Source organism: Balaenoptera musculus, chromosome 3 (assembly GCF_009873245.2).
Source record: "Balaenoptera musculus isolate JJ_BM4_2016_0621 chromosome 3, mBalMus1.pri.v3, whole genome shotgun sequence".
NCBI lineage: Eukaryota > Metazoa > Chordata > Mammalia > Artiodactyla > Balaenopteridae > Balaenoptera > Balaenoptera musculus.
The window spans coordinates 29329103-29348614 of NC_045787.1; the positions used below are offsets into that span (position 1 = coordinate 29329103).

A 19512-nucleotide genomic window follows, 5' to 3' on the forward strand; every position below is an offset into this window, starting at 1 on the left:
ATTTTTCAATCTGCAGTACATATATAAAGTATAGAATTTTATATTAAATACTGCATTTTTCCTTTGACTATTTTAATTATCTATGCATAGGCATTTAGTTGGTTTTTTGATAAGTTAGAAATAATTAGACTTAAGGACATTATTATAAGCAGTAAAGACAATGCCTAGAAATATTGGTAAAGAAAGCATCCTGAAACTTTCAGATCATAGATGACATGTAAAATGAAATTCTCTTCATACTCTGTAAGATTTAAATATTTTCTTCTCCGTTAAAGGTTAAACAGTAGTGATATGGATGGAGAGCCTATGTATATTCAGATGGTTACAGCACTGGTTTTACAACTAATTCAGTGTGTGGTACACTTACCATCATCAGAGAAGGACTCTAATTCAGAAGAGGACTCAAATAAAAAAGTAAGGAATCATTTGTAAGTTTTATAACTGTGTATTTTTGTAGGAGGAAGCAACTATATTCTCTGCCATTCTTATAAAACTGAAGTTCTTAATTAGGGCTTCATGACTGGGCTTTCAGATCCTTGAAGAGCATTAAACTAAGTTTTAGGAGACTTGAGTTCTTGTCCTGACTATTACATCCACCAGTCATGAAACATACAAATCGTTTTAATCTGAGTTTGTTTCTTCAGCTATGGGAATGATAATACCTAACAAGCCTACTATTACAAGTTGTAAGACTCAAGTGAGATATTGAATGTGAAAGTGAATAATATTATAATTATAATATGCAGTATCTATAATCACATACAGTAAATAATCGTTAATATAATTAATGTCAAATTCATGCAGAAAATGAGTTTATGCCCTCACTATTGAGTAACTTATAGCTAAGATTTGCTTTTGGTTTTGTAACTCTTACCCATCAACACTTAAAATTTTTCCAAGTTTTATAGTTTTACCTCAAAGAAGTTCAAAAGAAAGAGAGATAGTTTTATTTCCTAATTCTGTTATAGTCGTGGCTGTGTGTATAGTAATAAATAATAAAGTGACTGGTTAATAAAGTATAAAATGAATATCAAAAAAGTTGAGGTCCCTGTTCTCCCCTTCTCCTAATCTCACTGTTCTCTTTTCAGCTTTTCTTTCCTTACCATTGGTGAATGTTTATCTTCGTCCATTTATTTATTTATTTATCTGTATAAATTTGATACAGAATTTTTTAATTTACATAAATGATACAGTGACATATTTACAGCTAATTTTTTCACTCACCATTGTTTTTTTTTTTTTTTTTTTTTTATTTTTACAAGACATAAATAGACTGACACCAAGCATTGTACATGGATGACCACAACAAAAGCAACAATGATTGCAATTACCAAACATGAAACACACTCATACTATGTCATAATATTGACATTCAGTACAGTAATCCTCCACTGTAACAGCTCCTTACTTTGCAGTGAAAATTGATTTGTATATTCTTTGCCTCTGAGTCCTTGTGGGATTTTTTTTTTTTTTTTAAATTCAGACAGAAAGTCACAAAAATTATACTCATCCTCATCAGTTCACTCAGTCCCATGTAATTAATTTTTTTTTTCATCTTGATCTTTTGTTAGCACTTTTATGAGTTCATCAGTTTTTCATTAGAGTTCTGAAAATGCTTATTCATTCAGTTCAGCAGTACAGTCAGTTACCAGAAACCTGTACTTGTCAGAGTCTTTTCCATGAATTTCTTGAAGATGAAACCCTTTTATAGGATCACCATTGTTTTTAATACATGTAACTAATGCTAGATTCTTTTTGATTTAGGTTAAACACATCATATATGACATACAACAACTTGAAGCAAAAATTTCTCTAGATATACTTAGAAATAGAATATTAAATCATAGTGTACATGCACTTTTAACTTCACTGGAACTTGTCAGTTTTCTCACTAAAGTGGTGTTCTGGTTTACATTCTTACATTTTGATTTTGCCTAGTCTGGTTAGTATGAAATGATACCATGTTTTATTTTTCATTTTTCTGGTTACTAGTGAACTTTTTCATATATTTATTCACTTTTCGGGTTTCCACAACTTTGAATTAACTATTTATATCCTGGTCTTTAAATTTCTAATGAAGGAGTTGAATTTTTTTAGTATTATATTCTAGCATTCCATAAACTTTGAGCTTGCAGTTTTTTTTGAAATTCTTTTTGTGTTGATATTTTCAATCAGAATTGTTCTGATCATGATAAACAACTGTTGATATTTCATTTGTTAAACACATTTGTCATTCTTAACATATTTTAATAAATAAAAATGAACTCTATCAATATTTTTATTTAGTTTTTATGAAGTATTGAAATATATTTAGTATGCTAATTGTAGCTTCCCTTTTTATAAATAATAGTTAAGATTTTTAGTATTTAAATGTATTGCCCCTATATTCAGTAATAACATGGCAATAGCAACTGAAATAACTTGTATGTTGGTTATTTCTTATATCTGTATAAATTCATTTTTCTCAATCTAGGTTGACCAAGATGTTGTCATTACCAATTCTTATGAAACAGCCATGCGAACAGCCCAAAACTTCCTTTCCATCTTCCTTAAAAAGTGAGTAAAATTAACATAATCTGATTTTTATTTTCGCCATATAGAGAATAGTTCATTTATTTTATGTAAAAGATTACATCCAACTTCCTGCTGTAATCTGAACCTTGACTATATCTCCCTGACTCTTGATTTCCTTATCTTTAAAATGAGGAAATTAGAATATTAGAAATCTAAAATTTTACGAACTTGCTCATATGTTGAACTCCCGAAGTTAAAGTTCGAGACTGAAATTCTATAATTTTTTTTCAGTGAATTTTGGGACTTTCTAATTGAATAGGAAAGTTTGGGGAGAGAGGTTTCCTTAGCTTTCATAAGAATTTATAGTAATCTCATAGAAAAACAGTGGTCATTATTTAAAATGTGTTACACTTGCCAGAAAATTATGTTAATGTCAATAAATGAATTCCCTGTAGTAGGGGAAAAAATGAAGATTGAAACAGATTCATTTTAAACCATATTTTATTTAATGTACTCTCGTATACCATGTTTAGATATGAGAGAAGAGAAAAACTTAGTTAACAAAGTTTTAGTCATATTGGTGAACATGTCACCTAAATTCACAGCCTTTCCATTATTTATCTTTGAACAGATGTGGTAGTAAGCAAGGTGAAGAAGATTACAGACCACTATTTGAAAATTTTGTTCAAGACCTTCTTTCAACAGTCAATAAGCCTGAATGGCCAGCTGCTGAACTACTCCTTAGTTTGTTAGGGAGACTGTTGGTAAGAGTATAGCATTTAAAGATTATTAGATTACTAGAAGACAACATAATGAGGATGTACTCTGATTCACAGATGATGAATTCTTTAAAAATGTGTAAGGAAATATGACCATTGCATCTCTATTTTTGCATGTGCATAACTGTACACAATACTGTCAGTACCTTGTAGAAACTTTGAAATGTTGTGACTTTTGGTGCTTTCATTTCATTGCATAAGATAACAGTACTTTAAAAAACTTTTTTTTGTTGTTTTTTGTTTTGTTTTGTTTTGTTTGGAGGTATTGTTAGTTAAAAGCATCTCAACACTGAGTCATAAGTTATTGTAGTTAATTCATTTCAAAGCATGAAACTGATTAATGTGAACTCTGTCATCTTTAAGAGTATTTCTAAAAACATGACACGTTTTAGTCCTAATGTAATATCGTATTAGGGAAATGCAAAGAAATACTATTGTGATTTTTCTTTTTATCTTTAGACTACATTTGGACTTGTGCAATTGTTACAAAGTTTTTGGGACCTTACTTTTTGTCAGCTGGAAAACTTAATACTATTCTGAAACCAAGATAATTTTTCATAGGCATCAGAATTCCAGCCTAACAAATTCTTACTCAGTAATAATCCCATTTTATAGAGCTTAGCCTACATTTAAAGAAAGTGACTGTGTTCTTAAGAAGGTTTAATTTATATATATATATATATATATATATATATTTTTTTTTTTTTTTTTTTTTTTAATGAAAATGTTAAAAATTCCAGAAACTCAAAAGGCAATTACTGGGAGTTCCCTGGTGACCTAGTGGTTAGGATCCTGGGCTTTCACTGCTGTGGCCTGGGTTCAGTCCCTGGTCAGGGAACTAAGATCCCATACGCTCTGGGGTGCAACCAAAAAAATAAAATAGAATAAAATTTTTTAAAAAGTCAATTACTTTGTGGAACAATATCACAGGGGAAAAAAGTGTTTAAATTTCAAATAATACAACATAGATTTGGAATTTATAAGTTGCTATTAAAAATAGTAAAAATTGGTTAAATTAAAACAAAATTATTTTTCATGTGTAGGTTCATCAATTCAGTAACAAGTCAACAGAGATGGCTTTAAGAGTGGCATCTCTTGATTACCTTGGAACTGTTGCTGCACGACTGAGGAAAGATGCTGTTACAAGCAAAATGGATCAAGGGTCTATAGAACGAATTTTAAAACAGGTATTGAGATAAAGAATTTGAATTTTGGGGATAAGTAATAGTTAAGTACTTTTTTTAGATATTCTTATGTTAGTGTTGCATTTCATTTTGTAGATTCAGAGTAAAATCTTACTCCTAAAAATGGGCTTTTTCAAAAGCTCCACTGAGAAAATTTATACCGTAGGGTGAATTGTGTGTAACAGGAACTTTCAAATGATTTATATAATCCTTAATTTACTTTTCTTTTTGTGAACTACTGTTATGAATGTATGATTCTATTTCCTATTTGGTTTAACAATACCTTTTTTTTTTTTTTAAACTATGGACGAGGTGGTAGTAATACTAAAAGTTACTTAAGAAAATTGATAGGTAAATAATCTCTAATCCTACCATGCACAATGTTTTCACTTTCTTTCTACTCTTTTTTCTTTTTTTAATGTCCATAACCATATCCATGCTGGCCGTGACAAATGCCTCTAATTTTTTTTTCTTGTTACTATACTTTGCATTTTGAAATAATTTTAAACTTACAGAAAAGTTTTAAGAATAGTACAAAAAGCTCCCATTAATCTTTCACCCAGATCCCTTAGTGGTTGACATTTGCTTTATCATTCTTTTTCAAAATATACACGCATGTGTATCTATATATGCATTTTTATTTTCTTCTGAACCATTTTGAGCAGACAGGATGCCCCCATGACCCCTGAATTTCAAAGTGTGATTCCCTGGACTAGCAGCACCAAGTTTTACATCACCTAGGAACTTGTTAGAAATGCAGATTCTCAGGACTCTCTCTGGAACTACTGAAATCAGAAGCTTTGGTGGTGGGGACAAGCAGTCTGGTTTAACAGACCCTCCAGGTGATTCTGTTGAATGCTGAAGTTTGAGAACCACTGCTTTGTGTATGTTTTCCACGAACAAGAACTCTCACTTAAATATCCACAGTACCTCTATGAAAAGCAAGAAATTACCATTAATATAATACTACCATTTAATGGAATATTACCATTCCTGTTGTATTTAATAGATTATCATTTGTTGCTATCATTATTGTAGCACTCAAATTGAACTAGATTTGACTAGTGGGAGCCCCTTTAAACTGCCTTTTGTATCTTTTTGATATCTTCCCATCTTTCCTTGAGGACTTTGTGGCACAAGATGTTTCAGACTCATCTTTTACTTTCTTGCGCCAGCCCTGGAATCAGCCATTTCTCCAAGTATTGCTGGTTCCTTTCATTGAAGAATGGTAACTAGGTGATTTTCAGTATTTCTGAGAGTAGACCTAGGACCTCTTATTTGCCACATACGGCCATGTATTGTACACTGTAAAACTTGAGTGATCCTTGCTAAATATTTTTATGACTCTTGACATACTTCCAAAAAGCTTTTGGAACTTTACAGTGTACTAGTTTACAGTGCCATGACTAATTTCTTTTTTTTTTTTTTTTTTTTTTTTTTTTTTTTTATTCACACACACACACACTGTATTTTATTTTTACAAGACATAAATAGACTGACACCAAGCATGCCATGACTAATTTCTGAATGTATCCATTTCACTATACTCCAAGAACATAGGTTATTCTAATCTTTGTTTTCTACTTAGATATATTCTAAACCATATATTTGGCATTTCACATGGTAAACCAGAGAATAAGCTATAGACATTAATGTCAACTCAGAGTTAATTTCTGCTTCTGTATTGTTCTTGACAGAACTAAAGACTCAGTCCCTTTCTGATTCTAGATCAAATGCACAGCTCAAATATACCTACTGTATATTTAATACCCTACATGAAATAAAGTACTATTTTATGTTAATTGCAAATAAAAATATTTCCCTTTCAGAATGTTTTTTTAAAATAATATCCCAAAGACACCTGTAACACATATAATAATTCAGACAATAATTAGTTTCCATTTACTAGATTAAAAGTTTGGAGTTATCTCTTAGCAAACAGAAAACCAGTGCTAGGACCTTCCTACCTCTGAAGATTTACATACACGTTGTTCTAATAATTATTATGTCAGCTACTTACAAGCTTCTTTAAAGAAAGTTAACATGTAGTTCATAAAAATAAAGGCTAACCTCAGCTATTAGTACACTTCAGCTATCAATATATAATGTTTTTCAAAAATAGTATTCTGTTTCTTTCTATACTTATATTTTTATTTTTATCATTTATCAGATTTTTCCCTCAGATTTGTGTATGCAACTGGATGATTTGTTAAAGAACATTAGTAATATCTTTTTTGTTACTACTTGGTTTATTTTGTAGGTTTCAGGAGGAGAAGATGAAATCCAACAATTGCAAAAAGCATTGCTTGATTACTTGGATGAAAACACTGAGACTGATCCTTCACTAGTGGTAGGATTCTGTTCTCCCTTTTTTTTGTAGAGTTTACATGTTTGTTTCAAACTTGGTCTGCAAGAAAATTGAGAAGTGTTGTGAAGAGGAAAGTTGTATTGGAATCTTGATTTTTAAAACAGGGGTACATGATAGTCTAAACAGAAAAGAATGATTATGGATTGATTTGTCTTAAATGGAATTCTGGTACAGATATTGTAGTTTACTAAAATTGTGTGACATGGGAAATATTTGGAAATCTTTCCATAGGTTATCTTTGAGACCAAGTGAGAGCATTTGTCCAGGTGGTGCATGAGATGATCTGTTAGCATATAAAAAGAATATTAGAATTTTATGTCTATATTTATTTTTAAATATAATCCTTAATTCTGTTTTTTTATATATTAGGTATCCAGAATATTAGTATAAGAAGTTTATATGTAAAATTTATACACTATATTGGGGCACTTTTTAATTTTTTTTTTAATTGATGAGATATGCATCTAAAGAGGTTGGAGATAACTAAGCTGTTCAGCCAACTACTGCAGGTTTTCAGTCTTTGTGGAAAGGAACAGATCATACAGTGATGTATGTCAATTATTTCTCAATAAAAGTGAAAAAAAACAGGAACAGATTAAAAGGAACAGATTATAGGTGTGCCTTAGTGTTAATATATTTCAATAATAATTGGCTATGTATTTTTTGAAGAAGTAAGGTGAAATTTTGAAAATAACTATAGAGTCTTCTACCTTCAGCATTTTATCCATGTGTTCTAAACTTTTCTAGTTGACCCATCTTCTCTCTAATTTTACTGACTCGTTGTGTGATCCGTCCTTAGTTAAGTAGTTGATAGTAGTATTGTAGACTTAATACAGTTGTGTTTATAAAATTATCTTTTGATATCATTGATATAACCATTAGGACAAAGTAAAATAATAAGTTTTCTATCATTTAGATGTTCTAAATGTTCTAGCTTTCTTAAAATCTGTCTTTATCTGATGGAAGTTTTTTTAAAGTAAACCTTGATATTTGTATTCCTGATTGTGAACACTTTATCAGTAGGTTGGAAATTTTGTTACTAATTTCATCAAACTCAAATCTCACCAAATTTCTTTCCAGTTTTCTCGTAAATTCTATATAGCCCAGTGGTTCCGTGATACAACTCTGGAAACAGAAAAAGCAATGAAATCACAAAAAGATGAAGAATCATCTGAAGGAACACATCACGCAAAGGAAGTTGAGACAACTGGTCAAATTATGCATCGAGCTGAAAATCGGAAAAAGTTTCTTAGAAGCATTATCAAAACCACACCTTCTCAGTTCAGCACATTAAAGTAAGATCCAAAGAGAAAACATCTTTACTTTTTCAGTTATCTCTTTGATATCTATTTACCTACTTTTCAAAAAAATTAAATAAATTAAAATTTAATGACTTTTTGTTGCAGGATGAACTCTGATACTGTGGACTATGATGATGCTTGTTTGATTGTTCGATACTTGGCCTCTATGAGGCCGTTTGCCCAGAGCTTTGATATTTATTTGACACAGGTAAACTGGACCAGAATTCCTTATACAATGAAATTGATTTTTCTAATTCTGGTTATTTGTGTTTGAGTATGATGTCTATTCATTGTTGAGAACAGATATTTTAAAAAATCATGAAAGTAACATTTGTTTCTGTGTTCCATATTTGTTAAAATATCTTTGTTCTGCATGCCTTTTACCTGTTGATTCTTGTTTTACAGATAAATGGATATGTATCTGTATGGTACAGGTAGAGTGATGGTATATAGGTAGAGTGATTGGTGTTATAAAAATATTCAATTCCAAGTTATTATTTAAATGATACTAAATATCGTTGATTAAAGTTACAGATAGGAAGGTTTCAGTGGGGCTACAGGTTCTTGCAGATGAAGCATAGCAATAAAAAACAGGTTTAATTGAGAATGCCAGGATAAAGGAAAGTCCCTAAAGCATAGAATGCCTTACCATGTTTTAAGTTAAAGCTTTGGATCAGTAAGATAACAGATCTTTTACTCACTTATATAAAAATTAAAGGAAAGTGAATATGATATTTATTTTAATTGTTTTGCATGTTTTCTTTCTATATTTTGTTAAATGTTATGTGTTCTAAAATTGATGAAAATGTCAATATTTGCTTGGCAGATCCTTCGAGTTCTTGGTGAAAATGCAATTGCCGTTCGAACAAAAGCCATGAAGTGTTTATCTGAGGTTGTTGCTGTAGACCCCAGTATTCTAGCAAGGGTAAAGAGGAGCACAGATGATTCTTTTTATTTTAGTTTTCTATTCAAATTAAAATATTAGTTCTACTTAGTATAAATTACATTTTCTTTATTTTTCTTTAGCTGGATATGCAGCGAGGAGTTCATGGACGATTGATGGATAACTCCACTAGTGTCAGAGAAGCAGCAGTAGAATTACTAGGTCGATTTGTCCTTTGTCGACCTCAGCTTGCTGAGCAGTATTATGATATGCTGATTGAAAGAATATTGGTATGTTTGTTATGTCATTTTTATTGTAATTTATGAGTATAATTTTGCCTTCCTAATGTCACTTTTTAAAAATGTTAAGCTAGTAATGTAGATATCAATTATGTATTTATATTACCTAATCTGTAAACTATAGCAACTTTCTAAAGAAGGACATATTTCAAGAGGAGGGCTGCTCAGTATTGTAAAACAAATCATTGGCAAAAATTGGATTCCTTTTTCCAGTTACTCTTGCCTTTTGATTATGCCAGTTTACAATGAGTAAATGATAGGAGCTACATGGCATAGTTAAATATTTTGGACAGGAATCTAGAGTAATTATATATGTATGTATATAAGCAGGAAGAATTGTTTCAGTGAGAACTAGGTATAGAACTTTGGTGTCTGACAGTATTTTTGGCCGTTATGTATATTTGCATGTTTCCTTAAAGCTGAATTATGACAAGCTCAGATACCTGCAAGTTAAACAAGAAAGTCATTTGAGTCTTAAGACCAAACTTAAGAAACACTATTCTAAGATATTCTTTTCTTCTATATCATTGAATTCTCTGGCCCTGAAGTATTTCCCTGGAAAATGAAAGGAAACATTAGCATTACAAATTATCTGTAGAATTTTCATACCACCCACTGCGGACATATTGACTTCTTCTGTAACTCAACAGAGATGCATTAGGTACAGGATTAGATATTTCTGAAATGACAAGAGTTTATTTTATCACCTTTAGCCCAGTATTAGAATACAGTGGGACTGAGAGTTACAGATAATTTCATCTTCAACTAGCATAAAATCTTGATGGAAACAAAGAATTTTAAGGAAGGAGTGGAAGAATTTTTTCCATTTTAGTGCCTCACTCTTTTCAAGAGTGAAGGACAAACTCCTCAGGATTTTCAGGTATAATGAACTCTGACAGTGTCTACCTTAGTAATGTATCCTAAAATATTTTCACAATTGCTAAATTGCATAATGGAAATAATTTTACACAGTAAGTGTTCAATGCTTTTTATTTATTTTAAAAATGCTTTAATTCTGAAAATTTGTAAAGTTAAAGAAAAATAGTACAATGAACACCCAAGTAGCCACCACAATATTTCACCTCTATTTTATATATATATATATATATTTATTTATTTATTTATTTATTCATTTTTGGCTGCGTTGGGTCTTCGTTGCTATGCACAGGCTTTCTCTAGTTGTGGCAAGCGGGGGCTACTTTTCATTGCGGTGCACGGGCTTCTCATTGTGGTGGCTTCTCTTGTTGCAGAGCATGGGCTCTAGGCACACGGGCTTCAGTAGTTGTGGCACACGGGCTCGGTAGTTGTGGCTCGCGGGCTTTAGAGCACAGGCTCAGTAGTTGTGGCACACGGGCTTAGTTGCTCCGCAGCATGTGGGATCTTACTGGACCAGGGCTTGAACCTGTGTCCCTTGCTTTGGCAAGTGGATTCTTAACCAGTGCACCACCTGGGAAGTCCCTCATCTCTGTTTTATTTAGAGTATTCTCTAGCTCTTTTTTACACACATCCACCATGACATTGACTAATTTAAAAAGGCCAAGCCAGAGACTTCCCTGGCGGTCCAGCGGTTAAGACTTTGCCTTCCAATGCAGGGGTGCAAGTTCCATCCCTGATCAGGGAGCTAAGATCCCACATGCCTTGGGGCCAAAAAACCAAAAGATAAAACAGAAACAATACTGTAACAAATTCAATAAGGAATTTAGAAATGCTCCACATCAAAAAGTCTTTTAAAAAAAGGAAAATATCATTAAAAAATAAATAAATAAGTAATAAAATGGCCAAGCCAGTATTGTTATTTCCTCATGGTTCTGTTTCATTTAGTCTGTTCCTTTGTTTCTTATATTTACTATAAATCATAATATAGTGACAATGGTTTGAAAGAGTTAGGTTAAACATTTTTGTTAAATATACTTCATATGCTGTTTAAGCGCCACTGTCCTAAAAGTTTCATGTTTGTTATCCCATTTAATTTTGGCAAGCTTATTATACTCTAGTCTTGTGTTCAGTGCTATTTTATATTTTTCCATGTATTAGATATTATATTTTAAAAGCAAAGACAGTGTAATAAAATAACTTAAATTTATAGTAACACTGATAAAAGAGCATATAAAAAGGAAATATGTAGACCATGTTTATCATGTTAATAAATAGTGTGTATACTGCTTGTTGGTATTTTCTGATTTCATTTTATCAAATTTCACACACCTAAGCATCTCAATTTTGCTGACGTTTAAAATACCTTTCTATTCCTAGGATACTGGTATCAGTGTCAGAAAAAGGGTAATAAAGATTCTAAGAGACATCTGTATTGAACAACCAACATTTCCAAAAATTACAGAAATGTGTGTAAAAATGATTCGCAGAGTGAATGATGAAGAGGGCATTAAGGTGAGATAAAAATGTTGACTACTTTAAATTTCATTTCTTAATTAATGTTTTAAATAATTTAAATGTTTATTTTATGTAAATTTTGTTAATTTACATATATATAAACTTTACAAGTGAATCATCATTTTAGATTATAAATTCAAGAAAAAGACATACTTAGGTATTTATTTCTAGATCTTGCATTAATTAATAAAATCTGATCTTACCCAACCAATTTAGCAATTATAATATTTAATATCATTGTAGAGATTGCATTGTATATAGGAAGTTTATTATCAAATTTAGTTTATTTTGGTTTTCAAATGGTATGTGCTTGGTTTTCTAAATTAGTAAATACTTTGTTGAAAGTTTAATCCTGAGTTCATTAGTGAATTTACGTATATATGATTGTCCCTATATTTCTTTTTGTGTTTTTTTTCTTTTGTTTTTTAACGACTTCTCCCCCAAAAGTAGAAAAAATGTGTTTTTAGTTTGATTAAAAGCATTTGAATGTGTACTCTTCAGAAGTTCTATACTAGGCATCGTATTACCCATTTAAAATCATTGCCAAGTTGAAAAAGATTATAATTTTTGTAAGTTAATTGCTGATTTAAAAAAAAAATACTGAGGATGTCATACCAATAGTTTCTGGTAATTTGTGTTTTGTTTAGTTATTTATAGGTTTTTTTTTTTTTAATAGTTCTGTTTTGGGCTTTAACGAGAATTGGGGGTTAAGAATTTTGCCACATTCGTTGTAGTTACTTAGTTTGAAATTTTTCTTTCTTCTAGAAATTAGTAAATGAAACATTCCAGAAACTCTGGTTTACTCCAACTCCACACAATGACAAAGAAGCAATGACAAGGAAAATTTTAAATATCACTGATGTGGTAAGAAGGACTGGAACAAGGGTGGTCCCTGTGGATACAAACCTCATTGAGGTCTGCCTTGTCTTACAAAGGGAGAGACAATGACAAGATATTTGGTTATTCTCTACTACATCCCTTCCTTTATATTTCTGGATGTACTCAAGGGATGCAAGTAAGATGAGAGTGTTGTTTTCACCTAGCCCCACTTTTTGGCATCCACTGATTTAAGCACTGATAGTAAAATTCTCCAGATTCTTCCAGTGATTGAAAACTTAAAGGGAAAGGAGAAGTGGATAAAAAGATAACAATAACCCATGGATGGCAACCTGAAATGAGATAGTAATTTCTACCTTTTTCAGAAAACATGAATTAAGATTAGTTTCATTATGTTTAATTATATACATAAGCTACAATTTTTCTTGACACAGAATACTGTTCATGTTTTGAACATAAGAAATTTTATATTACGGATTACATGATCAACTCTATAGTTTCACTATTGTCTTTAAATCTTCTATCTAGAAGGAAAATAAGAAGCAAACATTTCCATTTTTATTGTTTTTAGACCTTACAGATTTTTCTGATAGTGTTTGATTCAATAATACCGTTCAGAATGTATACCATTTTAAAAATTTCAATACATTGAACTAATTTCTTGAATGTCTTCTAAGATATTTTTAGAATAAAGTTCTTTAACATGGTAAATTATTGGCTCACTGAAAAAATAGTTTACTCTAAAAATAATTTTTTTAATTTAGAACTTTGGATATTTATATACTTGAGGCTACAGCATAGCAAAAGTATATTTTAAAGTAAATTTCTGACTTTGATAGTTTCACCATATTTCTCCCCTTAGGTTGCAGCATGCAGAGATACTGGCTATGACTGGTTTGAGCAACTTCTTCAAAACGTGAGTTTTTGTAGACTTTATGATTTAAAAGAAGTTTTTCAGTTATTTTTTAAGTATATACTTTGTGGTAGGGAAAATTTATTTCAATATATTAGGCTGAATGTTTTGGTTAATATCCCTGTTTAATGAATTGTTCAATTGCTTGCTACAAGTAAGTTTTCTAAATCACTAATATTGATATTCTATCTTCCCATCCTTCTAGATAATTTTTTTATCCCTTTAATATAGATGATAGACATGAGATCTATAAATAGGTATATAGATTGCATTAAATATATATTTACATTATTTGACATGTTATAAAATATGTAGAATTTCCTATAGTAGTGTAGGATTAAACCACAATTAGTGTTCTTTAAAAATTTTATAAATTGAAATAAGAATTTTTTTTATTTAAGAATTTTCAAATAGATAGATGTACCCATCACCCAGCTTCAAAAATTGTTAGCACTTTCCTAATATTTATCTCTATCCTTCCCCCATCTTTTTTTTTCTTTAATTTTTTTTTTTTTGGCTGTAATACTATAAAGAAAATCCCATACTTTGTATCATTTCATCCATAAATACTTTAGTATTGATCTCTAACAGAAATGACTTTTTAAAAAATAACCAGAATATCTTTATCATCTATATCAAAATAAATATTAATAAAATTATTTCCTAATATTTAATACCTAGTCGATGTTCACATTTCCCTGATTGTCTCAAAAATGTATTTTTATAGTTGGTTTGCGGTTGCTTTGGTTGACATGGCTGTTAAGTCTTAGTCTATAATAGTCAACCCTTCACTCCTTTTTTCATGCCACTTACATGTTTTCCTGTAGAGTGTCCCACATTCTGGATTTCATAGACCTCTTCTTTCTGGTGTCATTTAAGTTGTTCCTCTGTCCACCATTTTTTTCTGTAAAATCTTAAGTTAGATCTAGAGGTTTACTAATACTGAAGTTCAGTTTTAGGAGTATAGACAGAAATACTTCACAGGCAATGCTAAATATTATTGCCTCACATCAAGAGGCACATAATGTTTGGTTGTTACATTTTCAGTGATTTTGATTGCCTGGTACATCTATTATACAGTCTTTCAGGACTGGTTTTAAAAGATCACTACCTAGATTCATTATTTTCATTAGAAGTTGCAAAATACTGATTTTTTTCTAGTTATTTTATTTATTCCATATTAATTAGCAAGGATTCTTCTTTAAAGAGGAATTTTGTCCTAATATTTGGCTACTGTAAAATATAGTTTGTACAGGAAGGGCAGGGGAAATACTTTATTCTTTTCCATTACTTAATCAAGTTTCAGAATAATGAGTTTTCCTGTCAGTATCAGTGTGAACTAAAAGATTTTTGTATCTTTGTATTTTAATTTATTGCAATCATAATTCTTTTTGAAGCTCAAATTGTCCCGTCTTTGCCCAGTGGTAGTCCCTTCAAATCGATCTTGTATCTTTTTGGTATAACCTCATTACTCTTTTGTAGCCTGATTACTTTCTGCCTCTACAAGATGCCCCAGACTCAACTTATACATTTTCTGTCCCAAACCTGAAATCAACCATTTTTCCAAAAAGCCCTGAATCCCTTTGGTGGGAATAATCTGGGTGCTGTGGATGTTCATTGCTAACGGGTTATCATAGCTTTGGGCCTTCTCAGAGGATAGAGCTAAAAGATACATATTTCTTAGAAAGAAAAAAATAAATCAAGAATTTATATTGATATTTTTAATTCAAATTTAAGATTATGAGATTCTGCTTCTTTGATTTTATTATTTCCTTTAGGCTAAAAATCTTATTTCCAAGGAAGTGGACATAATTTCCTATTTGCTTTGCCCTACTATATTAACAGTAAGATTACTGGATACAGTTTAAGATTTTTTTTGCATTTCTTTTTATCTGTAGCTCACTAAACATATACCATTAAAAGTCTATCATGAAGTAATTTTTTCTGTTCGATTATGTCAACAATTTACTATCTGTTAAGTCTATTTGTTTACTTTTTTATTTTTAATAATACTTTTAGTAATAAAACTGTATTTAGCAATATTTTTAACAATCAATCAAAATTATTTTATTGAGGCATAACTTACATGCAAAAATATTCACCAATTTTAGGTGTACATTTTGATTAACTTTAATAATTATTTACAGTGATGTAAAGAATATCACTCTTAAAAGCTTCCTTGTGCCTCTTTGTAGTTGATCCTCTCCCCTTGATCCTTGGAAAACACTGATTCACTTTTTGTCACTACAGTTGTCCCTTTTGTAGAATTTCATATCAATAGAATCATACAACATGTAGTCTTTTGTGTTTGACTTCTTTTAACTAGCAGAATGTTGCTGATGTATTAATGTATTATTCCTTTTTATTGCTGAGTAGTGTCAGTAGTATGGATGTATAATAATTTCTTTATTCACAAATTTATGGACTTTTGGGTTGTTTTCAGTTTGGACTATTATGAATAATCCTGCTATGAATATTTGTGTGCAAGTTTTTGTGGGGATAGGTGTTTTCATTTCTCTTGGGTAAATTCCTGTGATCGTAATTGTTGGGTCATGTGGTGAGTGAGAAACTGCCAAGCTGTTTTTCCAAAATGGCTGAACCATTTTGCATTTCCACCAGCAATGTTCCAGTTGCTCCACATCCTCACCAGTACTTGGTATTGTCATTCTTTTTAACTTTAGCCCTCTGGTAGTATGTAGTAATATGTTGCTTTTAAAAAATTTTTAAGATGCCTTTTTTAAGCATCCTCATGATGTTTGCCTTTGTTATCCAGTCTGTAATGTCTTGGACTCTCTTCATCAATCATCTTCCATTTTATAATTTTACATGATATATTTGACATCCTTTCCCTCCTAAGTCAAATAATTAGCTCTATATTATAGAGCCTTATGACTGTCTTAGTTATATTTATGTCAGCCATTCCAAAGGGGACATAATAATTCCTAGAAAGCTCTACAACAACGTTTCATGTGATGATTGTAATAAATGTTTAAGTAAGAATTAAGTATAGCTATCAGAAATGTCATTAGTTAGTATTAATAAAAAGAATCTAAGATAATATCCCTATGTGTTATTAGCAAGTTGGAAGTAGAAAAGAGAACACTAGATTTATAACCTCTTAGCAGTAGTTTTATATTCTTTATATCTTTACTCTCTAGTCCTCTTTTAGTTCATTGCTTTCTGTTGCTCCCTATTCATTGCTTTCCTACTTTAGTTTCTGCCAACAATTTAGTTTACCAAAATGACATTGTGACTTTCTGATACAGTCATTAGACTAGCAGAGTTTAGTTTAATGAAATAAAGAAAACTAAAAAATATTTATATAAATACATCTGATGGAGATATAACCACTCTTAGCAGTTGTAACAACACTGTGCATAAATTTTAAGAGAAGCTGGGAAGGATACAAAGGGACTACTGGAATTGTTTGAAATTCTTGAATCAAAAATAATTAGCACTCTTACTGTTTCCACATGGATTCATGTACACACATTCCATTCTGTCCAATTTCAGATATTTCTCATTATTATTTTTATGTTGGGTCGGCTTCGTATAGATCAGTGATTCCCAATTCATGGAATATGATTTCCTAGGGAAACTTAAAGTACTACATGAAACAGCTTCATATTTACACAGGCATCAAACTCTGTCCACTAACTACATATACACATTTTGTAAATGTATGGAAATTCAATTCCCTTATAACCTAATGAATTCATAGCTTTTTTGTGATTTTTTTCAGTAGTATTTGAAAGAAAAAGTTCTATCATGAAAGTCCTTACATTTTTTTTTTATTTCTAAAAAGTAGTTCAATTAATTTAAACCACTGTCATAGCCTATGTTGGGTACACAGAATTAATTTCACAGAGCCACTCATTGTCATCGCTTATGAACTAAGACTACAGCCTTTTTTTAGTTTACAAGAAAATGCAGGCAATGAAAAAACTTGAATAAACTATATTTCATCTGTTCCTGGCCTTTGTAGTCCAAAACAAGATCTCCTTCTTGAAGTTTACAATCAACTACTCTTATTGCCATCAATCAGTGAATGAATAGAGAAACGGATATATCCATACGATTTGATAGTGCTCCACATCATAAAGGAGCAGACTGCTGATACATACAGCAACATAGACCGTTAATGAACACACTGCAGAATGAAGGAAGCTTTACACGGAGGATTACATACTCTGATTCCATTTATATGAAGTTCGAGGAGAGGCAAAACTAATCTGTATTGGAAAAAATCAGAGGAGTGATTGCAGGGGGCCAGGGATTGACTCAGAAGGGACATGTATTAGTCATGTTTCTCCAGAGAAACAGAACCAACAAGATACTGAGAAAGGGAGACAGAGAAAAGATTTATTATAAGGAATTGGCTTATGTGATTATGGAGGCTCTTAAATCCCACAGTCTGCTGTCTGTAAACTGGAGACCCAGAGAAGCCCCTAGTATGTAGTTTAGTCTGTGTCCTAAGGCCTGAACCATGGAAGCTGATAGTGTAAATCCCAGTCCAAATGTGGGAGGAGACCAGTGTCCCAGCTCAAGTACTCAGAGAATGGTTGGATTCTCTCTTCCTCTACCTTCTGTTCTGTTCAGCCCCACCCACATGGGAGAGGGCAATCTCCTTTGCTGAGTCCACAATTCAAATGCTAATATCATTTAGAACCACCTTTACTCACCAACACGTCCAGTGATAATGTTTAACCAGATAACTGGGCATCCCTTGGCCCAGTCAAGTTAACACTTAGAATTGAATTAACCATCACAGTTCTACCCTTTGTTAACTTGGCACCCATATACATCTCCTTAAACCATACTAGATCTCCAAATAAAGACAATAACAAGGTCATGATTCTACCTAACGTGATACAACTGTCATGCATGTAACCAAAAATGCACTAACCCCTTCCCCAGAAGAAGTCCTTGAGTGATGTTTACTCTTCTTGATATCCCATAATTTAAGTACTGTGATGTCAGATTAACAACATTTAAATACTATGATATGAGGTCAGTACACTTTATGTTACGTGATAAAGGAATAAGGGGGGGAAGAAAGATATTTTCTCACTTTCCCTCTCGATCTCTCTCTCCCTCTCCCTCTCCCCCACCTCTGTACACACAACGCACACACACACACACACACACAAATGTATTCATGAAAAAATAAGTAGGAAATACTCATGGCAATTAAAGTCCTTATTTCTATAACTGGTAATGTGATCACAGCTGGTATAATACTAAGAGATGGCCTAAGGGATCTCTCGTATTCCAGACATACTCTTCCGTACCTCCATTATAGAGTAGAACTCCAGTTTCTTCTTGGTAGTCAGGATCAATCACTCCATCCAGAACCCTAACTCCCTTCTTTGTTGTTGATTCAGAAGCATGAGGAGCACACAGTAGTTGGGTGACAGTACTAACTTTCAGTTCAGTGGGATTATGGTTGTGTCTCCTGGTAGAAGCATTCCCTCTCTAGAACCTCTCTCTAAGCCAGCAGAGCATAAAGTAGCTGGAACAGAAGCAAAAATTTTGCTAATGGGTCACTAGGGGTAATAGTGAGTGATGCCCCTCAAATTTCCACCTCTTGATTCCTGGACTAATCCTGGCTATGGACTAAACAGCACCATGTATTGGTGCTGATTCAGAGCATAAGAGCCTGCTAGAGAATCTTGCCTGAGCCATTGCAAGATATTGCCACCTATCTGGTGCTGTAACTGAATCTTTAAAGGGACATTCCACATTCTATCAAGTCAGCTGTTTCAGAATGGTCGGGAACATGAGCATGGGCTCGTTGCTGCACTTCTTTTGCTGTGAAGTGAGTTTCTTAATCAAAAGCAATGCTGTTTGGAGTACCATTATGGTAGATAAGGTATTCTGTAAGTCCACAGGAGATAGTTTTGGTAGAAGCATTGCATGCAGGAAAGGCAAATCTGTATCCAGAGTGTCTATTCCAGTAAGAACAAAATGCTGCCCCTTCCATGATGGAGGCAGTCCAGTGTAATCAACCTGCCACCAGGTAGCTGGCTGATCACCACAGGGA

The 19512-nt window shown here is 31.9% G+C and overlaps 1 protein-coding gene across 3 annotated transcripts in view; it reads left to right on the forward strand.

Moving 5' to 3' along the window:
* NIPBL (NIPBL cohesin loading factor) overlaps nt 1–19512 on the forward strand; it is a 207821-nt gene that overhangs the window by 151691 nt on the left and 36618 nt on the right. For all 3 annotated transcript variants that reach the window (XM_036846419.1, XM_036846417.1, XM_036846418.1), the window contains exons 21-32: nt 276–414; nt 2474–2556; nt 3146–3278; nt 4337–4480; nt 6738–6827; nt 7926–8140; nt 8252–8354; nt 8973–9071; nt 9173–9319; nt 11582–11716; nt 12485–12583; nt 13419–13472. In XM_036846419.1, the coding sequence (XP_036702314.1) occupies nt 276–414; nt 2474–2556; nt 3146–3278; nt 4337–4480; nt 6738–6827; nt 7926–8140; nt 8252–8354; nt 8973–9071; nt 9173–9319; nt 11582–11716; nt 12485–12583; nt 13419–13472 (1441 nt within the window). The remainder of the gene's footprint in view (nt 1–275; nt 415–2473; nt 2557–3145; nt 3279–4336; nt 4481–6737; nt 6828–7925; nt 8141–8251; nt 8355–8972; nt 9072–9172; nt 9320–11581; nt 11717–12484; nt 12584–13418; nt 13473–19512) is intronic.